At 41.6% G+C, this 23,956-nt stretch overlaps 1 protein-coding gene across 7 annotated transcripts in view; it reads left to right on the plus strand.

Annotated features, from left to right (window-relative positions):
- LOC139981010 (transport and Golgi organization 2 homolog) overlaps positions 1 to 23,956 on the plus strand; it is an 85,564-nt gene that overhangs the window by 38,960 nt on the left and 22,648 nt on the right. The window contains exons 1-3 of one of the 7 annotated variants that reach the window (XM_071993108.1): positions 11,353 to 11,504; positions 17,651 to 17,830; positions 22,118 to 22,240. In XM_071993108.1, the coding sequence (XP_071849209.1) occupies positions 17,692 to 17,830; positions 22,118 to 22,240 (262 nt within the window). In that variant the 5' untranslated portion in view covers positions 11,353 to 11,504; positions 17,651 to 17,691. Of the gene's footprint in view, positions 1 to 11,352; positions 11,565 to 11,749; positions 11,904 to 17,650; positions 17,831 to 22,117; positions 22,241 to 23,956 lie in introns of those variants that run through there. The other 6 variants (XR_011797759.1, XM_071993107.1, XM_071993110.1 and 3 more) reach the window with 6 other exon arrangements.

Consider the following 23,956-nt stretch of genomic DNA (forward strand, 5'->3'; position numbering starts at 1 on the left):
ACATTATTCTTCGTTTATCTGCAAATTAGCCAGGCCCGGAAAGGGTCATTTCCTGCGATCTAGGGAGTATCTTTACTCAAAAATTTTCTGTACGCTACGCGCCAACCAGTGGTGGCGCTCCGCTTAGATAGTGTCGAAAGCGCCCCTTCAGACCATTCTCGCCACTCCTGACCAATACCCCTAGCTCCGCCACTGCCGTCGCGCCTCCTACGCCTATGTGTGTAGTGTTCTGTTTCGGAAATATCTGCTATTTTTTCATTTCCTTCAACCAAGTTTTATAATAGCCGTTATAACAGGTTTTAATATTTGTACACCAATAAATTAACTGTGTCTGAATTTTCGAAAATTTCTGACCAACATTCTACATCACACTTCCCTCTACTCGTGCAATTTTGACCGGTCTGTTAGGGGTTGAAGGAAGTTTTTTCTATATTGGTTGTCCATAGATGAAATTTTGTACAAGATTATGGGTATGTTTTGAAGTGAGTTCATTCACGAGAAATGTGAATTTTCAAATTCTGAACAAATATGGGGCTTAAAACCTTGAAAAGTGGGGCTGACGGGTATTGTGGGCCGCGACGTAGAATCACCTACAAAAGCAAAGACCCACAGGAGATGCGATCAGGTCGAACATGTGTGCCGGGTTGACAATCTTCAAAAAGGTTATGGATGGAAAAAAAAAATTATTAGGAAATACTTGGTTCTCAGGCAAAAAGTGTACATCTGGTTGGTCATTTCAAGCCCGAGAAGTGCCGTTTCCGGTGATCTGGGGGGTTTCAAAACAAGAAATTTTCTTGTACGCTGCGCGCCAACCGATGGTGGCGCTCCGCTTAGATAGTAATTCGCGCCCCCCGGGTTTGAAAATCCTGGATACGCGCCTGATACTGATGAATTTTAATGGTCTGACAACAGTGGCGGCGGAACCGGGGGCTTGGGGGGGCTCAGCCCCCCCCCAATGAAAAAAATTGAGGGTGCAAATGCATGATAAGCCCCCCCCCCCCCAATATTTACCAAGGCTCCGAAACGTGCATCTGCCCATTTTTCAATGCATACTTGTTGATCTGTCCGATGCACACGTATACTATTCAGGTGTAATAATTTTAGTAAATGCTGGGAGGACCCTCGGCCCGTCCCCTGGCAATAGACCACATTGATTGTCTGTATCATAACCGGCCTCATCGAATATTAGTGTTTTAAATAAGAGTGTATTAAGCTAAACGCTACACTCATCAAAATTTGCGTTTACACTATATACGAGTATACGCAAGGCGTGGAACATGGCTCTATGTTTAAACGCAATCAATTATTTAACGAACAAAAACACAATATTAGCATTTCACCTGTGTATAGGGTATACATGCATTCGTGACAGTGCTTGGTTCATAGAAATTTGTTGGCAACTGTACATGGTTTTGGAATTACCCATTTGTTGACTTTCTGTTTTTTCTTATGACATTTATTTAATTATTGCATTTAATTGCAAGTAGTAATTTACTACACTCAAAAACGTCTTTGCGAGTATACATTACGAGTTATAGCTGCTCTCTTAAAACACCATCGTATATACAACTTACAATGTTTTTACAGATTTTAACGTGCAATCTGAGAAACTGCAGGCTTGAGACCCATATTTTAGGGCTAGGTATTCGCAGCATAAAACACTCGGGAAGTGCCGTTTCTGGCCATCTGGGGGTTTGAAAACCCCCAAAATTTTCTTGTACGCTCTGCGCCAACTGATGGTGGCGCTCCGCTTAGATAGTCTCCACACATTAGCCCCCCCCCCCCCCAATAATTTTCGCGTTCCGCCGCGCCTGTCTGACAACGACGAAAGTTAACTTTGCTATGACGTCAACAGCCCAAAACTGGCGCTTGCCGAGAAGTTGGCAAAAAATCATTTCCATGACAATATCGTAAACTGAAGTTTTGATTCCTGGTCCGGGGTATCCCAGTTCGCTCCTTGACCTTATCTTTCAAATCAACGAAGCTATGTATCTTACTTATGTCATCTTTGACGTGTCTCTTCCTTAAATATGAGCAAGTGCTTGACAAAATTAAAACTTATCGTGATGTACCTATGCGACCCCTCCAACCCCCCCCCCTCCCCTCACCGCACACACAGTCATGTAGGCGTAAATGTGTGCCTACCGTTTCCGAACCATCTATTCAGAACGAGGGTTGGGATGAGGTCTGATTGCATTTAACAGAATTGGGTTGAGGTAGTCTTATTGCATTTGACAGAACTGTAGCAATCCAATACATAATATATATATAAATTACACACACAGCCTGCAACCGTCGGTAATTAGACACTAGTGTACAGTCAATACATGCAGCTACGGTCAATACCCACAACACAGTGTACGTAACAGCGATGGATATCTCAGGTCCAGATAAAAGATAACAAGGTATCATGTTTCATTAATGTCTTTACTAACAACTTACCTTAAGACATAACACACAAGTACTACAGTGCATTCCTACCATCCCCAACCAATTGTACTCCTTTACAGAGATGAATGTGATCACATGAGTATTCTTAGAAAATATAACATGTGTTACATCACAATACAAGGATAAGCCTGATACCACATGCCGATCCATAGGAGCAGCCCCAAAAGCCATAATCTGCCAACAGTTACAACTGGTTTAATAAATGCAGGGAGTTGTTCCATAACAACTCCCTGCTTAATGCCAGGAGCGATAACCCCTACATAATTCCCAGGGATTTAACTACCGCAATGGTTCCACACCGTCCACACAGAACTCCCATTGCTCAACAACTTTACAGTAACAGCGTTACACTCTCCTCTACCTGAACTTCACCATATGCCCTCATATGGTACATGAAATATGAGATAAAACTACTTTAGACTGTAACGTTAGCAGATCAGACCTTTAGACCTGCCCCATAGATCACGGATAGGCCTTACCCAAATGACACTAGAATAAATTAAACCCACCCATGCTTACATTTTAACAATTATATTACTTACGGAAACATACGGTTATTTGTTCTATTCATCCATACAGACACGTAGAACATAAACAATCCCGAATAAGAGTATTTGAACAAACGAGTCCATTGTAATATATTCCCCGCACAAATAAACATGGCAGATAGGTATGAAAACATATAAGGAACTTCAAGGTCACAATCCACGGGCATAACGGTCTGCCTCGGCTCTCAAGGTGTCTCCGAAACTGGGCCATAAGCAGGAGGCAACCGTGGTGGTATTGGGGCTACAGGAGGCGCAACCCCACCAAAAGCTGGAGTATACTCTGGGGGCACGAAGAACTGATTATAAGCTCCGCCGAATGTCTGCATACCTATGCAACAAACAATTGCTGGAAGAGTTTATTCCTACTATATACGGTACAGAGATCTTTGTACAGCTCCCAAATTAAAAACTAAACATAGAATGTAACTCCAGCTACCGATTGGAGCTGGTTACTAACTCGGGTCGCTCCCGTCTGTTGCAACCCAGGTGAGCAACATCCCAATGGCTCTGCTCATCTCCCCGTAGTCCCTACCCCCTTTCCTGCACATTGGACGGAGATTATATCGAGTAGAAATTCCCTGCTGCTGTGGGCCTTCCATTTTCCCCAATGGGGTCATTCTATCGTGTCCAAGCTGAATAGATGGGAGTCCCCTAGACGCCCCACAGTTTCTGCGCTTTGCACAAACTTGTGTTAATGCAATGGAGGTAAACGACAAAGGCAAATGAATATATATAATTGAAATCGCAATTCAGAACAGTGAAATACTTCCAGTCTCCACCGGGATTCGAACCCGGGCCTCCCACTTATATATAGATATACATGTACATGTACATATACATATTTATATATAGTTTTTCCCCCTTGTCGAATGATATTTACTCATAGCACGTACGGGAAACTTACTTTACACAGTATCGATTTAGAATAACATATTATGAACATGATATATACATTTGATTTTTATAAATCATTATGTAAAGTAGTATAGGGAATGGGTGCATGAAGTTTAGACTTTTGTAAATACTTGAAACATACATTTAAATCTAAATAAAAACTGCTGTGACCGAAAAGTAACTGATATTGCATTGAGAGGGAGGGTTAAAGTAACATGACTTCTATGTCGTAGGAAACACTGCCACGCTTTTACATTACGCCGCGTAGATACAGTAGTATAGTGAGCGACTGGTGATCAAAGGTTATATTTTGTTTATTCTGAGAAGAGAAGAGAAAAGAGAAGAGAAAGGTGAACGCGAACTGTAAACAACAATAAGAACTGCAAAGTTGTTCAACACAGTCCAGCAGTAACTCAGAAACGGTTTAATACCATAACCCAATAACAATTGGATCAAGAGGTCCAAGTGGTCCGCTCGTTTCTAATGCCGTTATGCAAGACATAATGAAAGGCCTTTTCGGCATCTATGTATAGAGTGGAAGTGCAACTATTTGTAAATGAAGATTATACAAATTCACAGAAATACGGAAAATTTGGTTTCGTAATAAAGAGATTATTTATTTCAAGGTGAGACAGAGTAATAATGTCAATGATGCGTGAAAAGACTGCTGATGCAAGAAAACGCCTGGTGGGAAGGCTAGTATTGGGTTTTGTACAGTCTTTGTTTGGTTTGGGGGTTGAGATGGCTTGGCAGAATTCCAAGGTGTGGGGAAACATCCAATACGCGGAGTTTCGGACAAAACAGTAGAATTTTCTTGTCAACGAAATAGGCGGGCGTTCTCAAGCATTGGTTAAACCACTACGTCGAATCTATAGGTGGAACGAGATTTACACATTTTTCGAAAGGCTGTTGTGAAGGTACGTAAGTTTGGAGAATTTTACAGGCTTAAAATAATCATGGATAATATAATTATATTATAATTATATTATAAATATATTATTTTGGTATTTGTAACAGTATAGTACAATTTTCGTCTTATTATGAACTTCTTTATTTCCTAAGTTTAGATCAATGTGAGGACTTAGGGGCCTATGTTTTTATATATTATTACTATTTCTCATGGAGTTACAGTTAGCTTGAGTAAGTTTATTTCTTTCATGGAGGTAAAGAAGATATATAGAGGAAAGGCGCTGTTTGCGAGATCACTGCAGCTGATCGCTGTGCTTTCTAAGATCATAATAACTGGCTTTAGTATGATGATTTACGATAAAATAAAACTCAAGCAGTATAGTGATCAATAAGTAAACCATCTTGCATTATTTATAGAGAGTGGTTTTTGTTTATTTGTTAGAACAGATTGCATGTCAATCATAACGTACCGTATTCGTTAGATGGTCAGCCTGAGACCTGAGTACTACATGTACGATAATCCCCTTTGTCTTATTCAACCAGGGAGTGTTTGCTCAGTGGCTAACGCCGGTGCCTTTCAATCATAAAGTCTCGAGTTCGAGTCACTTCGAGTCAAGGGCGTAGGAACCGGGGGGCTGGGGGGCGCCACCTCCCCCAGTGAAAAATATGGGGGGGGGGCGGAAGTATCATTCCGCCCCCCCCCCCCCGCTCCGCAAGTCAGAAAACCCCTTTTTCATTTCCAAATGAGAAAAAAATCTCATTTGGAGCACCAAATTGCATTTAAGGCCAGGTGAAAATGCAAAATTCTTTACAAAATGGAGTGGGAGTTAAAGTGTGCTATATTGCACCAAATTGCATCTGAGGCTACCTGGAAATGCAAAAAATTCCAGTATTCCTAAATAGCAATAAACTTCCTGTCGAATTTCTACACACCAAATATAATTTCTAGATGTTCAGGTCAAGTTGGATGGCAATCCCTTAACCACTTTGGTATACTATACTTAGCCCACCGATATATATGTATTTACACTTTAATAGTTTTCACCCAAATAATCTCAAGAGTTCTATTGTTTACAGCCAATGCCTTAGACGCATTTGCCTTAAACGCATTTGCTCCAACCCACGTGATTTTGAACACCAGGTATCCATTTTAACTGGTTATTTCTTGAACGTCGGATACTGACCCCATTCACTTAATTAGACAGGGTATTTCCAGGGCCCACAAGTTGAGCCGTGAAGACTTATTAAAATACAAGTCCAAAAGTACTAACACACACAGTCCGATTGTTACCAATTACAACCCCTCATCAAATGCTTTATGAGCTCTATCAAACAGGAATTTGCTGTATTCCAAGACGATCAGTCTGTAGGAGAATCGTTTAAGGTATATCCCCATGCTAGCGTTTCGTCAACACCCCAACCTTAGATTTCTACTCACTTCCTCCAGACTCCCTTATTTAGTTTCCACCTACGCAGGCAATTTCCATTGCGGTAAACCTCGATGCCAAATATGCCCCCATGTTACCCCAGGCACCGAGGTCAAACTTCCCAATGTTGACTTTCCCAATATATATGTATTATGTATATATATATATATATATATATATATATATATATATATATATATATATATATAAACACATATATATATATAAACACATATATATATATAAACACATATATATATATATATAAACACATATATAGATAGATAAATTAAGGACCCCCCCCCCACAAAATAAAATTCACTTCACGACCGGTTTCGTCCTCTTCGGGCTCATCAGACGAAGGTATAGGAATCGAACCACGGATCTTGTGTCACAGACCGAAATCCGTACCACTCGACCACAGTGATTCCACTGGTATTTATATACTAACCAGGCGCGTATCCAGTGGGGGGCGTTGGGGCGCGCGCCCCCCGGGTAAGAAAAAGAGGAGAGAAGGGGAAAAGATGGGGGGAAGAGGAGGAAGGAAGGGAAAAGAAAAAGAAGAAAGAGAGAAAAAGGAGAAAAGGAGGGAGCAGAAAAAAACGCCAAGACACCGGAAAGAGATAGAGGAACAGTGAAATTATTACAGCGCTGATCCCTATTATATACACAGGGTAGCCAGTGGTGGATTTTGGATTTCGGAAGGGTCGTGCGACTCAGCCTACCCCTTACACCGACAACTCCATTTTTCCTTTGTGGTCAGCAAAACGGACTGAGTGCGAACAAAACAATCTTTAACAACTCACACTGTGTGTTGCCAATTTGAGCTAGCTTCAATTTTATTATATTTATCCGTGCACAGTTGTTAAATATAGGACGGAAATCGCATTTGCGGCAGTCTATAATTGTTTTCTGGGAGAGGACCCCAGACCCATCGTATATTCAAAAGTCTACTTGGATTATCTGTCCCCTGATTTTTTTCTGCAGACGCCCATGTATTTCCCCAAACTAAATTTCTAACCCATGAGATTTAAAGCTTAAGGAGGTTTGGGAGCAGCATCATTGGGTCTGGGAAGTGTTATTTCCGGCGATCTGGGAGGTATATTTGCCAAAAAAAATCTTGCACGCTACGCGCGAACCCGTGGTCGCGCTCCGCTTAGATATTATCAGAGAACAAACACGCGTCCCCACCACTATCCAAGACTGATCAGCGCCCATGCACCAACAAATTAACTGTGTTTGAATTTTCGAAAATTCCCTGACTATCATTCTTACATGGGCGGCGATCATGTGGGGGGGGGGGGCGGCGGGGGACATGTCCCCCCAATATTTTAGGTGGCATAGTTTTTTTTTAGCATAGTTTTTTTATTTTTTTATGATATCGCTAGTAATTTCAAACTAGAAAATGCTTAGATGCAACTTACAAGGCCTGGGAAGTGCCATTTCCAGCGATCTGAGAGGCATTTTCGGCCAAAATTTTCTTTTGCGCTTCGCGCCAACACATAGTGGCGCTAAGCTTAGATAGTTTGCCTACAAGCTTTGCCTCTCCCTTGTGCAAATTCCTCACAAGGCGCCTTTCTAACCGTGTCACAATTTGTTACTATATATGACCGAAAGTAGTTTTTACTTTTTTTTTTCGAAATGAATAGCTAAACCAGGGTTGTCCAACCTACGGCCCGCGGGTCACAGTCCGGCCCGCTGCAGGGTTGCGTCCGGCCCGCCAGAGATGCTCTACGGTGCGAAATTTTAGTAAGCAGATTTATTGGTAACAATTTGAAGCTATATAATCAATCATTCGAACTTTCTGGGTCCATAAAACTGCATACAGGTCAGTCTCACCGGAGAGTGGGGGGGGGGGGGAGCTGAACTTTATTCATCTGTTTTATCAGGAAGGAAAATAAATTCAAGCGGCCCCCTCCTTCATCAAAATCATTCCATGTGGCCCGCCTCTGCAAAAGGTTGGACAACACTGAGCTAGACGGACCTCATCCGTAATGAATTTTGGTTTGCCGATAAAAAAGGGAAAATAGGGCTGTAGCAACCATATATATATAAATATAAATATATATATATATATATATATATATATATATGTATATACATGGGCGGCGATCATGGGGGGGGGGCGGGTGGGGGACATGTCCTCCCATATTTTAGGTGGGATATACGGTAGTATCTAATATCCCCCCCCATATTTGGTGGCATAATTTTTATGTGTGGCTATAAATAGAAAATAATGCGTGAGATTATTTATCCAAATCATATTTGGCGGTGGCTAAAACTTCATCCAACACATGCTGCATGAGGTAAAGGACGCTCCGTGGTCGTTTCTGTGACCGTGACAGTATAGCACGTTGTCACTCATGATTATTATCATAATGTCTGTACATCTCTTGTGTATGCATAAGTGCATCGAGGTACATTTTTACCTCCATGATGAGTGTAAGTACGTACAATCATATATATGATCATGGAGGTAAAAACTGATCCACATCGATATGGTTTCACTGGGTTTCCATTTGGCCTGTTCAAGGGCGGCGGAAGCACTTTTAATCTGGGGGGGCACCGACATCAAAGGGCACTTTGCAGAAATTCGATTGGACTGATGCAGCCTTATATTTAGTACCCTTTATAACTCTTATTGTATTATCTTATTTGCGTATACACATTACTCCATCAACCCCCCCTCCCCCACTCAAGGAAAATATGCATACTAGCACTGTAATATCCAATGTGCAAATTGGGAAACAAGGAACAAGTTTTCTTTTGAGACAAAATGAGGTGAAATCATGCTAGTTGCTAAAGTAGGAATCTTCCGAATTAGAGTTAATTTCTTGTTAATATCTTAACAATTTTTTTTTATTCGAAATAGCTTTGAGTTTCAGCCACAGAAATTCATTAAAAGTCAGGGGCGTAGCCAGGATTTGCAAAGTTGTATGCACGACTATCTGAGCGGAGCGCCACCATCGGTTGGCGCGGAGCGTACAAGAAATTTTTTAGTTTTACAAACCCCTCAGATGGCCGGAAACGGCCCTTCCCGAGTGTTCATTCTGGTTCCGTGGCCTCTTGCTAACTTGAGACACCTCAATTTTTATGTAGAAAAAGGGCACATTTTTAACCTGAGGAAAAGTGGGGGGGCACGTGCCCCCTGTGCCCCCCCGGTTCCGCCGCCCTTGGGCCTGTTTCCTACAAGATTTCTAACCGCAGGCGCGTAGCCAAGGGGGGGGGGGTGGAGCGAAGGGTGGAGACCGCCCCTCCCCCTCGAGCATATTTTGTTGGTATTTTTTGGTGATATCGAAGTTTTATAGTAGCCGTTATAAGAGGTTTTAATATTTGTTCACCAATAAATTAACTGTGTCTGAATTTTCGAAAATTCCTTGACCAACATTCTTCATCATACTTCCCTCTACTCGTGCAATTTTGACCCGTCTGTTAGGGGTTAAAGGGGGTTTTTCTATATTGGTTGTCCATAGATGAAATTTTGTGCAACATTATGGGTATGTTTTGAAGTGAATTATTATTCAAATTCTTAACAAATAATGGGCTTAAAACCTTGAAAAGTGGGGCTGACGGGTATTGTGGGGCGTTACGTAGAATTACTTACAAAAGTAATGATCCACAGATGATGTGTGACTGGTGATAATCTTGAAAAGGGTTATGAATGAAAAAAAAAACTATTGGGAAAAACTAGGTTCTCGGGCAAAAGTGTACATCTGGTTGGTCATTTTCAAGCCAGAGAAGTGCCTTTTCCGGTGATCTGGGGGGCTATCAAAACCAGAAATTTTCTTGTACGCTGCGCGCCAACCAATGGTGGCGCTCCGCTTTGATAGTAATTCGCCTGCACCCAAGCAAAGGTCCCCCCAACATTTTAAACAAATCGCCGCCCCTGCATTCTTAAACATACTTCCCTCCACTCGTGCAATTTTGACCGGTCTGTTAGGGGTTGAAGGAGGTTTTTTTTATATTGGTTGTTCATAGATGAAAATTTGTGCAATATTTTGGGTATGTTTTAAAGTAAATTTATTTCACGAGAAATGTGAATTTTCAAATTCTGAACAAATAAATGGCTTCAAACATTAAAAAGTGGGGCTAACGGGTATTGTGGGCCGCGACGTAGAATGACCTACAAAAGCAATGACCCACGAGAGATGGGATGAGGTCGAACATGATGTGTGACTGGTGACGAATCTTCAAAAAGGTTATGGATGGAAAAAAAAACTATTGGGACATACTTGGTTCTCAGGCAAAAGTGTACATCTGGTTGGTCATTTTCAAGCCCGAGATGTGCCATTTCCGATGATCTGGGGGGTATCAAACCCAGAAATTTTCTTGTACGCTGCGCGCCAACCGATGGTGGCGCTCCGCTTAGATAGTAATTCGCGCCCCCCGGGTTAGAAAATCCTGGATACGCGCCTGCTAACAGTATGCGTGTCTTATGACTTTTGGACTTGTTTTTTCCTCACGGTTCAATTGTCGGTCCTAGAAATATCCTGTCTATTTAAATGAAGGGGGTATCTGACGTTCAAGAAATAATGAGTTAAAATGGATACCTGGTGTTAATAATCACGTGGTTCGGAGCAAATGCGTTTGAGTCTAGGGCATTGGCTGTAAACAATAAAAACAAAGAAAATTCTGCGGCCCTTTAAAAATCGATGACCCTGGGCCATGCTCGATGCCGTGATGTTTTGGTATGTATTCAAGTGTGATTTTTGCGTAATCGATATACTGTTTCAAAGGCATTGAAGACTCGCCCCAAACCGCGTGCGGCCATCTGAAAAAGTTAACTTTCTGTTGCTTGCAAGTGACGTTTTGTTCGTGTCGCTACAAAATGCAGACAATAATGAAACGTGATACCTTGTTATCTTTAGCTGGACCTGAGATGTCCATCGCTGTATCTTTTATACACTTTGCTGTGGGTATTGATCGCAGCTGTATGTACTGACTGTACACTAGTGTCTAATTACCGACGGTAGCAAGTTATTGTGTGTGTGTATTTTCTGGGATCAATGGTGGTGTCTAACACTTCTGTTACACCTCATTCGAAACTAGGTCAAATTACCGGCACTAGACGTTCGTTTTGCGCGAGTCTTCACACCCTTTAAGAATAAATCACCCAAGACCAACCCTTGACCCGAAAACCGCACAATATGATTCACTCTGAATTCCCTTCCCGAAATACCCTTACATCGATACTGTAAGCGAGATAAGTTACATATTAGCACTATGCTGACGTCTGCGTGATGCACGGTAATGAAAACAGAAAAGAAAGACATTGGTAAATAACATTACGTAGTTTCATCAGATGGTTTAATATAGAACACGAGATTAAAGAAAGGTTATATGGGACGAAATAAGTAAAATTTAAGCAAACAAGAACATAACCCCATTCTTTGCTATTATATCTCGTACGATTTATTTTCGCTAAACTGGTATATCTACAATAATAAATCATCATTGATATACTGGACAACACCGATCACATTATAGTTACAGTGTAGGTGTCAGTGTTAGAGCTACTTAGTACTAGTACTAGTACTATAACTTAGGCCTAGCCTACTGTCACTTAAGTTGAGTTTAAGCTGAACGGAGGCCATTGTTCAGCTGAGACCCTAGACAAGACTTCTTATGACGTGGTTCTAAGTATAAAGCATTTTGGGGAATTCCATGATAAAGTGTAGGCTATTTGTAACTCATTTAAAATGAAAGTGAATTTCAACCGCATTCAACTTCTTTCAACCTGAACTTACTTAGCCTAGGCTATAGGCTGCACCATAACAATTATTGAAACAATGCCATTATTAACAAAGTAACTACTACCGATGTTGAACACATATTAGTGATAGTTAGTCAATACTGTATATCAAATATAGACGTGCATGTTAATTAAGACATTGCAAAAGCTTGATATGTAAGTATTAGAGAAATTTCCACGACGTTTCAGATTGACAAAAATTTGCCAGTTCAAAGACTGCCAGAAAACATCTGCGACATGTCTGAACTTGAATGTCAACTAGCATGTCAATAAAAGTACAAACTAACCTATCCAGCTTACCCTCTATCCAGAAGAGAAACATCTGCTAGCTACAATACAACATAGGCTATATCCTATTTACTGAATACCAAGTAACAATGGACAGCTAATTAGTGGAACAAGAAATGCATTTGTATAGGGATGCCAGTTAAATTCCTAAGATGGCAATGAAGCATTATCTGGTGAGTCTAAGGAATGCAAAACCTGGTAACTACAGGTACAGCCTTAAGTGTGCCATATTTGAAACCACTCTTTTGTAGGGACCAAGACAACTAGTGTGATTGTTGTACACCTGTTTGAGTACATTGACTTAATGATCATAATCTCAAAGTATGGTAACATTCAAAATGTTGAAATGCATGGTTGCCCAACTTTAATCTCGGTGACTTAAAACAAAGATTAAAATTGTGATTTAATCACCCGATTTTGTAAAAAGTTAATCACTGATTTGATTTGTTTTCTACCCTCTTTATCTTAAACTGAACTTTGTAATCTTGAACTAGAAGCAATGGGTCATGTATACTTACTAACTGTATGTAGATAAAAGTATTGTTCCTTCATGCAAATGTAATGTTCTTTATTATTAGTCAACTATCTTTTGTTGACAACTAAAAGTGCTTCTGTTAAATTAAATGACTTCTGTACTTGTGTCCTGTTGATAATGTAGGCCTACCACAAAAAGAAAACATTTATTCATGTATTAATGTATTCATGGCATACATAGTATGGGATTCAAAACATCACAAAGTCTGTTTTTGTAAAGCTTATTTTTTTAAATAAATAAAATCACCATCCCAGTTTTCTGTTCATTAAATGACTACTGTGTATTCTGCACATGCAGGTGCAACATGCTTTTTTTCCGATTATTAAAAATGCTGATTGAGGACCTCTCTGATGTAGTACAGGAGTCTTTATGTAATGTGTAAATATTCACTTGAAACAGGCCATGCAAATGATGTCTTTGAGATGGTACGTAGCAATTGCACAACATAAAGGAAATTTAGCTGTGCAACTGTGACCATGTAAGGGAGTATAGGGGAAGAAGAAAGACTAGTGAAGGGGGTATAGGGGAAGAGGCGACACTCAGTGAGGGGGTAAAGGGGAAGAGGGGACACTCAGTGAGGGGGTGGTAGGGGAAGAGAAGTAACTTCTTAAGGACTCACTTAGTGAGGGGGGGGGGCTAGAGGAAGAGGCATCACTTAATGAGTGGAATGTAAGGGAAGAGGAGGCAATTAGTGAGGGGATGTAGAGGAAGTGGAGACATTTAGTGAGGGGATGTAGGGGAAGAGGAGGCACTTAGTGATGGGGATGTAGGGGAAGAGGAGGCACTTAGTGAGGGGATGTAGGAGAAAAAGAGGCACTTAGTTAGGGGACATAGGGGAAGAGGAGGCACTTAGTGAGGGGGATGTAGGGGAAGAGGAGGCACTTAGTGATGGGATGTACGAGAAAAAGAGGCACTTAGTGAGGGGGATGTAGGGGAAGAGGAGGCACTTAGTGATGGGATGTAGGAGAAAAAGAGGCACTTATTGAGGGGACATAGGGGAAGAAGAGGCACTTAGTGAGGGGATGTAGGGGAAGAGGAGGCACTTAGTGAGGGATGTAGGGGAAAAGAGGCACTTAGTGAGCGGATGTAGGGGAAGAGGAGGCACTTAGTGAGGGGATGTAGGAGAAAAAGAGGCACTTAGTGAGGGGGATGTAGGGGCAGAGGAGGCACTTAGTGAGGGGATGTAGGAGGAAAAGAGGCACTTAGTGAGGGGATGTAGGTGAAGAGGAGGCACTTATTGAGGGGATGTAGGGAAAAAGGAGGCACTTAGTGAGGGGGTGTAGTGAAAGAGGCATCACTTAGTGAGGGGGATGTAAGGGAAGAGGAGGCACTTAGTGAGGGGATATACAGTAGGGGAAGAGGAGGCACTTAGTGATGGGATGTAGGGGAAGAGGAGGCACTTAGTGAGGGATGTAGGGGAAAAGAGGCACTTAGTGAGCGGATGTAGGGGAAGAGGAGGCACTTAGTGAGGGGATGTAGGAGAAAAAGAGGCACTTAGTGAGGGGGATGTAGGGGCAGAGGAGGCACTTAGTGAGGGGATGTAGGAGGAAAAGAGGCACTTAGTGAGGGGATGTAGGTGAAGAGGAGGCACTTATTGAGGGGATGTAGGGAAAAAGGAGGCACTTAGTGAGGGGGTGTAGTGAAAGAGGCATCACTTAGTGAGGGGGATGTAAGGGAAGAGGAGGCACTTAGTGAGGGGATATACAGTAGGGGAAGAGGAGGCACTTAGTGAGGGGATGTAGGGGAAGAGGAGGCACTTAGTGAGGGGATGTAGGAGAAAAAGAGGCACTTAGTGAGGGGATGTAGATGAAGAGGAGGCACTTAGTGAGGGGGTGTAGGGGAAAAAAGAGGCACTTAGTGAGGGGATGTAGTGGAAGAGGAGGCATTTATTGAGGGGATGTAGGGAAAGAGGAGGCACTTAGTGAGGGGGTGTAGTGAAAGAGGCATCACTTAGTGAGGGGGATGTACTTAGGGAAGAGGAGGCACTTAGTGAAGGGGATTTAAGGGAAGAGGAGGCAATTAGTAGGGGAATGTAGGGGAAGAGTAGGCACTTAGTGAGGGGATGTACAGGGAAGAGGAGGCACTTAGTGAGGGGATGTATGAGAAAAAGAGGCACTTAGTGAGGGGGATGTAGGGGAAGAGGAGGCACTTAGTGAGGGGATGTAGGAGAAAAAGAGGCACTTAGTTAGGGGACATAGGGGAAGAGGAGGCACTTAGTGAGGGGGATGTAGGGGAAGAGGAGGCACTTAGTGAGTGGATGTAGGGGAAGAGGAGGCACTTAGTGAGTGGATGTAGGGGAAGAGGAGGCAATTAGTAGGGGAATATAGGGGCAGAGTAGGCACTTAGTGAGGGGATGTACAGGGAAGAGGAGGCACTTAGTGAGGGGATGTATGAGAAAAAGAGGCACTTAGTGAGGGGGATGTAGGGGAAGAGGAGGCACTTAGTGAGGGGATGTAGGAGAAAAAGAGGCACTTAGTTAGGGGACATAGGGGAAGAGGAGGCACTTAGTGAGGGGGATGTAGGGGAAGAGGAGGCACTTAGTGAGGGGATGTAGGGGAAAAAGAGGCACTAGTGAGGGGATGTAGGGGAAGAGGAGGCACTTAGTGAGGGGATGTAGGGGAAGAGGAGGCACTTAGTGAGGGGGTGTAGGGGAAAAAAGAGGCACTTAGTGAGGGGATGTAGTGGAAGAGGAGGCATTTATTGAGGGGATTTAAGAGAAAAAGAGGCACTTATTGAGGGGATGTAGGGGGAAAGAAGCACTTAGTGACGGGATGTACTATAGTGGAAGAGGAGGCACTTATTGAGGGGATGTAGGGGAAGATGAGGCACTTAGTGATGGGATGTAGGAGACAAAGAGGCACTTAGTGAGGGGACATAGGGGAAGAGGAGGCACTTAATGAGGGGATGTAGGAGAAAGAGAGGCACTTAGTGAGTGGGTGTAGTGAATGAGGCATCACTTAGTGAGGGGGATGTAAGGGAAGAGGAGGCACTTAGTGAGGGGATATACAGTAGGGGAAGAGGAGGCACTTAGTGAGGGGGATGTAGGGGAAGAGGAGGCACTTAGTGAGGAGATGTAGGGGAAAAAGAGGCACTAGTGAGGGGATGTAGGGGAAGAGGAGGCACTTAGTGAGGGGATGTAGGGGAAGAGGAGGCACTTAGTGAGGGGGTGTAGGGGAAAAAAGAGGCACTTAGTGAGGGGATGTAGTGGAAGAGGAGGCATTTATTGAGGGGATTTAAGAGAAAAAGAGGCACTTATTGAGGGGATGTAGGGGGAAAGAAGCACTTAGTGACGGGATGTACTATAGTGGAAGAGGAGGCACTTATTGAGGGGATGTAGGGGAAGATGAGGCACTTAGTGATGGGATGTAGGAGACAAAGAGGCACTTAGTGAGGGGACATAGGGAAAGAGGAGGCACTTAATGAGGGGATGTAGGAGAAAGAGAGGCACTTAGTGAGTGGGTGTAGTGAAAGAGGCATCACTTAGTGAGGGGGATGTAAGGGAAGAGGAGGCACTTAGTGAGGGGATATACAGTAGGGGAAGAGGACGCACTTAGTGAGGGGATGTAGGGGAAGAGGAGGCACTTAGTGAGGGGATGTAGGAGAAAAAGAGGCACTTAGTGAGGGGATGTAGGTGAAGAGGAGTTACTTAGTGAGGGGGTGTAGGGGAAAAAAGAGGCACTTAGTGAGGGGATGTAGTGGAAGAGGAGGCATTTATTGAGGGGATGTAGGAGAAAAAGAGGCACTTAGTGAGGGGATGTAGGGGAAGATGAGGCACTTAGTGAGGGGATGTAGGGGAAAAAGAGGCACTTAGTGAGGGGATGTAGGGGAAGAGGAGGCACTTAGTGAGGGGATGTAGGAGAAAAAGAGGCACTTAGTGAGGGGGATGTAGGGGAAGATGAGGCACTTAGTGATGGGATGTAGGAGACAAAGAGGCACTTAGTGAGGGACATAGGGGAAGAGGAGGCACTTAGTGAGTGGATGTAGGGGAAGAGGAGGCAATTAGTAGGGGAATATAGGGGAAGAGTAGGCACTTAGTGAGGGGATGTACAGGGAAGAGGAGGCACTTAGTGAGGGGATGTAGGAGAAAAAGAGGCACTTAGTTAGGGGACATAGGGGAAGAGGAGGCACTTAGTGAGGGGGATGTAGGGGAAGAGGAGGCACTTAGTGAGGGGATGTAGGGGAAAAAGAGGCACTAGTGAGGGGATGTAGGGGAAGAGGAGGCACTTAGTGAGGGGATGTAGGGGAAAAAGAGGCACTTAGTTAGGGGACATAGGGTAAGATGAGGCACTTAGTGAGGGGGATGTAGGGGAAGAGGAGGCACTTAGTGAGGGGATGTAGGGGAAAAAGAGGCATCTAGTGAGGGGATGTAGGGGAAGAGGAGGCACTTAGTGAGGGGGTGTAGGAGAAAGAGAGGCACTTAGTAAGGGAATGTAGGTGAAGAGGAGGCACTTATTGAGGGGATGTAGGGAAAGAGGAGGCACTTAGTGAGGGGGTGTAGGGAAAAAAGAGGCACTTAGTGAGGGGATGCAGTGGAAGAGGAGGCATTTATTGAGGGGATTTAAGAGAAAAAGAGGCACTTATTGAGGGGATGTAGGGGGAAAGAAGCACTTAGTGACGGGATGTACTGTAGTGGAAGAGGAGGCACTTATTGAGGGGATGTAGGGGAAGAGGAGGCACTAATTGAGGGGATGTAGGGAGTGTGAGGGAAAAAGATAACTGTTTGAGGGGGGTGTAGGGATGTATTGAATTATTGGTTTTCTATAAAAGATGGCTATGCAGTGATAGCTGAGTTTTCCCTTCACAAAATGTTTTAATTATTCTTATTTTTCCATAATTTTTTTAATAGGTACGGTCTGAATATCACTAACCAATACCATTCAAGTCAACATGTGTGTGACCGCTTTTTATTTGAATCCAAATCCATCTCCTGGCACCTTCAAGTTTGTCATTGTATTCAACAGAGATGAATATTATAACCGACCAACTCAACCAGCGGCATTCTGGGAAAATACAAATGTGATTGCAGGTGATGCCATATATCATTGGATGATTGGATGATAAAAACTTGATACACAGAACATAAATAAGGTGTAAGCAACAAAGAGTCCATAATACACACATAATACGTTGAAACTGCACACTTTTAATAAACAGATTTTAAAGGATGAAAACAGTGTTTACAATATTGGATACAAAGGGATTAAAACATGGTACTCTTTTTGATACTCAGAGAGGTCTGTGTGTGCAAACAGTATTTTTTTTAATACACATAAATGACTGTATGCTGGGTTGTATACTCCTTGGAATTACAAGTGACATCAAATTTAGGACATAACAAAGAAGTGATATTTTTTATATTTGCACACTGATATATATTTCTACTGTAGAAGACTTAAACTTGGACTGCTTTAGTAAATAGAGTTATTGCTTTTAAGGAGACACAAACCCAACCATATTCTGTAGATTATATCAGACTACAGAGATACGCTTGTAATTGACACCTCACAACAATTATCATACATGTTAATGATGGTTGTTAGCATTCCATGATTGTTAGTATTCCAATACAGCCTAGCCAGATAGGAAACCCAAACTGTGTTCCTTTAATCCATTCTATCTCTGGATTACCATCTACAATGTTTCAGAAATAGTTCATATTCATATTGAACAGCTTAGCAACAACACTTGACATGGAATTTAACTAATATAAGAAGTCGATTGTGTAGTATTGTAGGAAACTCAGTTAGTATAGAGATAATATTACCAGGTGATGAAGGAAGCCCAGAATTCAAGGGCGTAGGAACCGGGGGGGCTGGGGGGGGGGCGCCAGCCCCCCCAGTGAAAAATATGGGGGGCGGAAGTATCGTTCCGCCCCCCCCCCCGCTCTGCAAGTCAGAAAACCCCTTTTTCATTTCCAAATGAGAAAAAAATCTCATTTGAAGCACCAAATTGCATCTAATTCCAGGTGAAAATGCAAAATTCTTTACAAAATGGAGTGGGTGTTGAAGTGTGCTATATTGCACCAAATTGCATCTGAGGCCCTCCCCTTAGACCCCTCCCCCAGGCCGGCCATCAGTCTTCAGCCCCCCCACTCAAAAGTACCTTCCTACGCCACTGCCAGAATTTACAGATTTGCAACGATCCTGCTTTCAGTGTCCATGATGGGAGCTCATTACACAATACACCAACGTAAAGAGATTAGAAAATGTTCTTTTAAAATCCACACAAAATTATATATTTATGCTTGTCATGTATTTGTGATATTGCTGTTTATTTAGGAGACTTGGCACTTCTTCATGTTTAATCAATGTATTGAGTATCTCTTCGAACATTACCAGATTGTAATGGTTCAAGTTTGACAAAGGTTTAATGATCAACTGCAAATTGATGTGTGTCAGCTAGCTTATCTGCATGCCTGCCCACCTGGTCACCAGATGGAAAGGAGCCTCATTTTGAACAATGAGTTATATGTAATTACTAGCTGTTGAATGCAATAACATGATGTGAACGTTATGCTGTACAAGAGTAGGTTTGCAATGGAAAACTTTCTCATAATAATGAATGTCCTTTGAGAGCTATAAATAAATCTTAGAGAATATGAAATCTTCATAATGATGGGCGATGAATAACCATGTATCAAGTCAAAGACTAAACTAAATAACCACCCTCATACTGAAGCATGATTCTGGGCTCCATGAAATAGCATATATTCATTGCATTACTTTAATAACTCAATAAAAGTCTTTTAATTAAGTTAGTTAAACAAGAAGCAGCCAGTACATTTAATTTAGTGGATAATAAATTAAGTCTTAATTAAGTATTTAATTACATGAATGAAATATATCTCATATGAAATTGAAGTCTGAACAGTACTGAATTGAATGACCTTGAAGTACAATAACCAGGCTCAAAAACATTTGCAGTAGCAATACAGACAAAAATATTTTATGTAAAAATCCCAAACTTTGAGGAGTTTTTATTTACAAATAAGGCAACACTCCCTCATGAACTTTGTTGTACAAACAGGGTGATACTCTTCTAGGAAAAAATTATCAGATTTTTTTCAACATGACGTCTTTTGAGTTATTGGGTGTCAAAGATGACCTCTTTTGTACATCGGAGCAACTTTACAACCTTATAAACTAATATTGAGAAGTGATAGAACCCTGAAATTTGGTAAGGTGTAAAGAGACCTTTATAATTATAAATAAAATACAAAACCTGTACAGCTCTCACATGGTGATGTTGGTAAAAATTGGCATCAAAAACCCTTCCTCATACTGAATTGCAGCATGAAATAGAAACTATAGAGCTACAGAACTTGCAATATATGTTACAGGAAAGCATTGTGATCATTATTTTGGATTGTTTGGACTGGCCATAATAATCTCTGAAAGAATCAAGTGCTCTGAAGCAATAGTTTAGGGGCAATTTATCACTAAAAATTGCACATTTTTTTAGTGAAAAATGCCAAAATTGAATATTTTGGCATTTTGAAGTGACCTTACTCCACAAGACAATGCTTTTATAAACTTTTTTATTTACTATTCTATGGGATAGAGTCTATAGGCTTCTGTAATAGAAAGGTAGTAGGGTGTTTAACTTCTGAGAAATCAGACCTCAAAAATCAAGAAAATGAAATAAAATGAAATACCATGGTGGTGACAAATTGTAGAATTATAAAGTGTGATAATTTGGCCAATTTTGAAACAACTGATATTTTCAGAATATGCCTATTTGATAGTGCTTCAAGCATAGAATAAATTTCAAATGAGTTTGAACTACAACATACTCCAAAATTTGATGATTTGACATAGAATGACCCGTATATCAAGTTTACAGAGAGCAAAAGAGAATATGATAGAAATTAGGCTCAGCAGATTGTATGGAGAGGAGGCTGTGGCTCAGAAGGACATTGTGAAATTTCCAAGGTTAAATGCAGGCTCAAATATTGACTGATATATCGTCACAGCATGTCAGGAGCAGATCCAGGGGGAGGGGTGGGGTGCACGACCAACCCCCTTTTCAACCCCCAAAATATTAGCATAAACTTGAATGTAGACATATGTAATTGTTGACCTCATTTATTGCCTAAGTATGACCCACGGATCCCCTGCTTGGCCATTGCCATCTACAATGCCAGGGTCACACCCCTCCATGTTAGAAACCTGGAACTGTCCCTGACTTGTTCAGCCTCAATTGTTTTTGTGGTTGCATCAAACTTGGTTGTAAAAGGTTAGTGTTCAGTCATCTTTGAAACCTTTAACAAAATTCATTTAGACAGAATTTTACAAATACACAGCTTTACTATTAACAGCTAACATGATCATTCGTCAGTATGACACACATTCACAGCTTTGATATACAGACATCATCATGTTGAATCAGTATGACATACATACACAGCTCTTTAACATTAATAGCTATTATGATCTTTGTCAGTATGACACACATTCACAGCTTTGATATACAGACATCATCACGTTGAATTAGTATGACATACATACACAGCTTTAACATTAATAACTATCATGATCTTTCGTCAGTATGACACACATACATACCGTTTATAGAATAGTACTCTTCAAGAAAAGTGTGTATGATATAAATATGATTTAAACGCTTTTTAACATACTATATCATTGGTACAGTGTGGAAGATAATGCTTTCCAATGTGGAATTTGGTTCTGTTAATAGTTTGTGTGAGAATTGAAGTATTGTCATAAGCTTGTTTGAAACAATATTATTTGGTTGGTGTAAAAGTAACAGTCTGATGTTAAATATAAAGAACTAAGGAACTAGTGTTTGATTTTAGGAAAGGCAATAATGTTCATGATCATGACATAATCGATGGCAAAGTAGTTGAGAGGGTAGAAAGCTACAAGTACCTGGGAACGTGTATTGATAATAAACTTAATTGGAATGTTCACGCAAAAGCTGTGAAGGGTAAAGCCTGCCAACGACTTTATTTAATTAGTAAGTTAAAACAATCCAGAGTTGATTATACGAACATGATATTATTTTACCAGTCAATCATCCTAAGTGTTCTATCGTCTAGTATTACTGTAAATGTTTCTTCGGCAGTGTGCCAAAGAAGTACAGGGCAGAGTTGGAACAAGTTCGGAAGTAAGCTGAACGCTGCATTGGTTCAAGGTTAACATTTACAGTGCTTGATGTTAGAAGAGATTATCAGTGCTAAAAATAAATGTCCTATTCTTAAAATTTAATCAATCTAAGATACAAATGATTAGATCCAGCATTGGTTGACTCTGTATTTGTATCAATTGTTTTGTTTCTGTTTACAACTTTTTAGGACGAGATCTCCAAGAGGATAGAGTAGGTGGAACATGGCTTGGAGTAAGTCAATCTGGTAGAGTGGCCTTCCTCTTAAACTACTTCCAGCTGTCAGGACCTGATCCAGAGGCAAAGGGAAGAGGTAAGTCCTTGAATATAGCTGTCATTTCAAGTTCTTGGAGTATCCCTTTGATTGGGTCAACCATTCTCCTTACTAATGCAGTCAGCCTTCTCTGGATATACCATTTCCTGGTTGAATCCCTACTGATTAATCCTCTTCTTCCATTGTTAGTACCCCAATCATGTCCTGGTTGAATCCCTACTGATTAATCCTCTTCTTCCATTGTTAGTTCCCCCATCATGTCCTGGTTGTATCCCTACTGATTAATCCTCTTCTTCCATTGTTAGTATGCCCATCATGTCCTGGTTGTATCCCTACTGATTAATCCTCTTCTTCCATTGTTAGTTCCCCCATCATGTCCTGGTTGTATCCCTACTGATTAATCCTCTTCTTCCATTGTTAGTACCCCCATCATGTCCTGGTTGTATCCCTACTGATTAATCCTCTTCTTCCATTGTTAGTACCCCCATCATGTCCTGGTTGTGTCCCTACTGATTAATCCTCTTCTTCCATTGTTAGTACCCCCATCATGTCCTGGTTGTATCCCTACTGATTAATCCTCTTCTTCCATTGTTAGTATGCCCATCATGTCCTGGTTGTATCCTCACTGATTAATCCTCTTCTTCCATTGTTAGTATGCCCATCATGTCCTGGTTGTATCCCTACTGATTAATCCTCTTCTTCCATTGTTAGTACCCCCATCATGTCCTGGTTGTATCCCTACTGATTAATCCTCTTCTTCCATTGTTAGTACCCCCATCATGTCCTGGTTGTATCCCTACTGATTAATCCTCTTCTTCCATTGTTAGTACCCCCATCATGTCCTGGTTGTATCCCTACTGATTAATCCTCTTCTTTCATTGTTAGTACCCCAATCATGTCCTGGTTGTATCCCTACTGATTAATCCTCTTCTTCCATTGTTAGTACCCCCATCATGTCCTGGTTGTATCCCTACTGATTAATCCTCTTCTTCCATAGTTAGTATGCCCATCATGTCCTGGTTACATCCCTACTGATTAATCCTCTTCTTCCATTGTTAGTACCCCCATCATGTCCTGGTTGTATCCCTACTGATTAATCCTCTTCTTCCATTGTTAGTACCCCCATCATGTCCTGGTTGTATCCCTACTGATTAATCCTCTTCTTCCATTGTTAGTACCCCCATCATGTCCTGGTTGTATCCCTACTGATTAATCCTCTTCTTCCATTGTTAGTACCCCCATCATGTCCTGGTTGTATCCCTACTGATTAATCCTCTTCTTCCATTGTTAGTACCCCCATCATGTCCTGGTTGTATCCCTACTGATTAATCCTCTTCTTCCATAGTTAGTATGCCCATCATGTCCTGGTTACATCCCTACTGATTAATCCTCTTCTTCCATTGTTAGTACCCCCATCATGTCCTGGTTGTATCCCTACTGATTAATCCTCTTCTTCCATTGTTAGTACCCCCATCATGTCCTGGTTGTATCCCTACTGATTAATCCTCTTCTTCCATTGTTAGTATGCCCATCATGTCCTGGTTGTATCCTCACTGATTAATCCTCTTCTTCCATTGTTAGTATGCCCATCATGTCCTGGTTGTATCCCTACTGATTAATCCTCTTCTTCCATTGTTAGTACCCCCATCATGTCCTGGTTGTATCCCTACTGATTAATCCTCTTCTTCCATTGTTAGTACCCCCATCATATCCTGGTTGTATCCTCACTGATTAATCCTCTTCTTCCATTGTTAG

Source organism: Apostichopus japonicus, chromosome 15 (assembly GCF_037975245.1).
Source record: "Apostichopus japonicus isolate 1M-3 chromosome 15, ASM3797524v1, whole genome shotgun sequence".
Lineage (NCBI taxonomy): Eukaryota > Metazoa > Echinodermata > Holothuroidea > Aspidochirotida > Stichopodidae > Apostichopus > Apostichopus japonicus.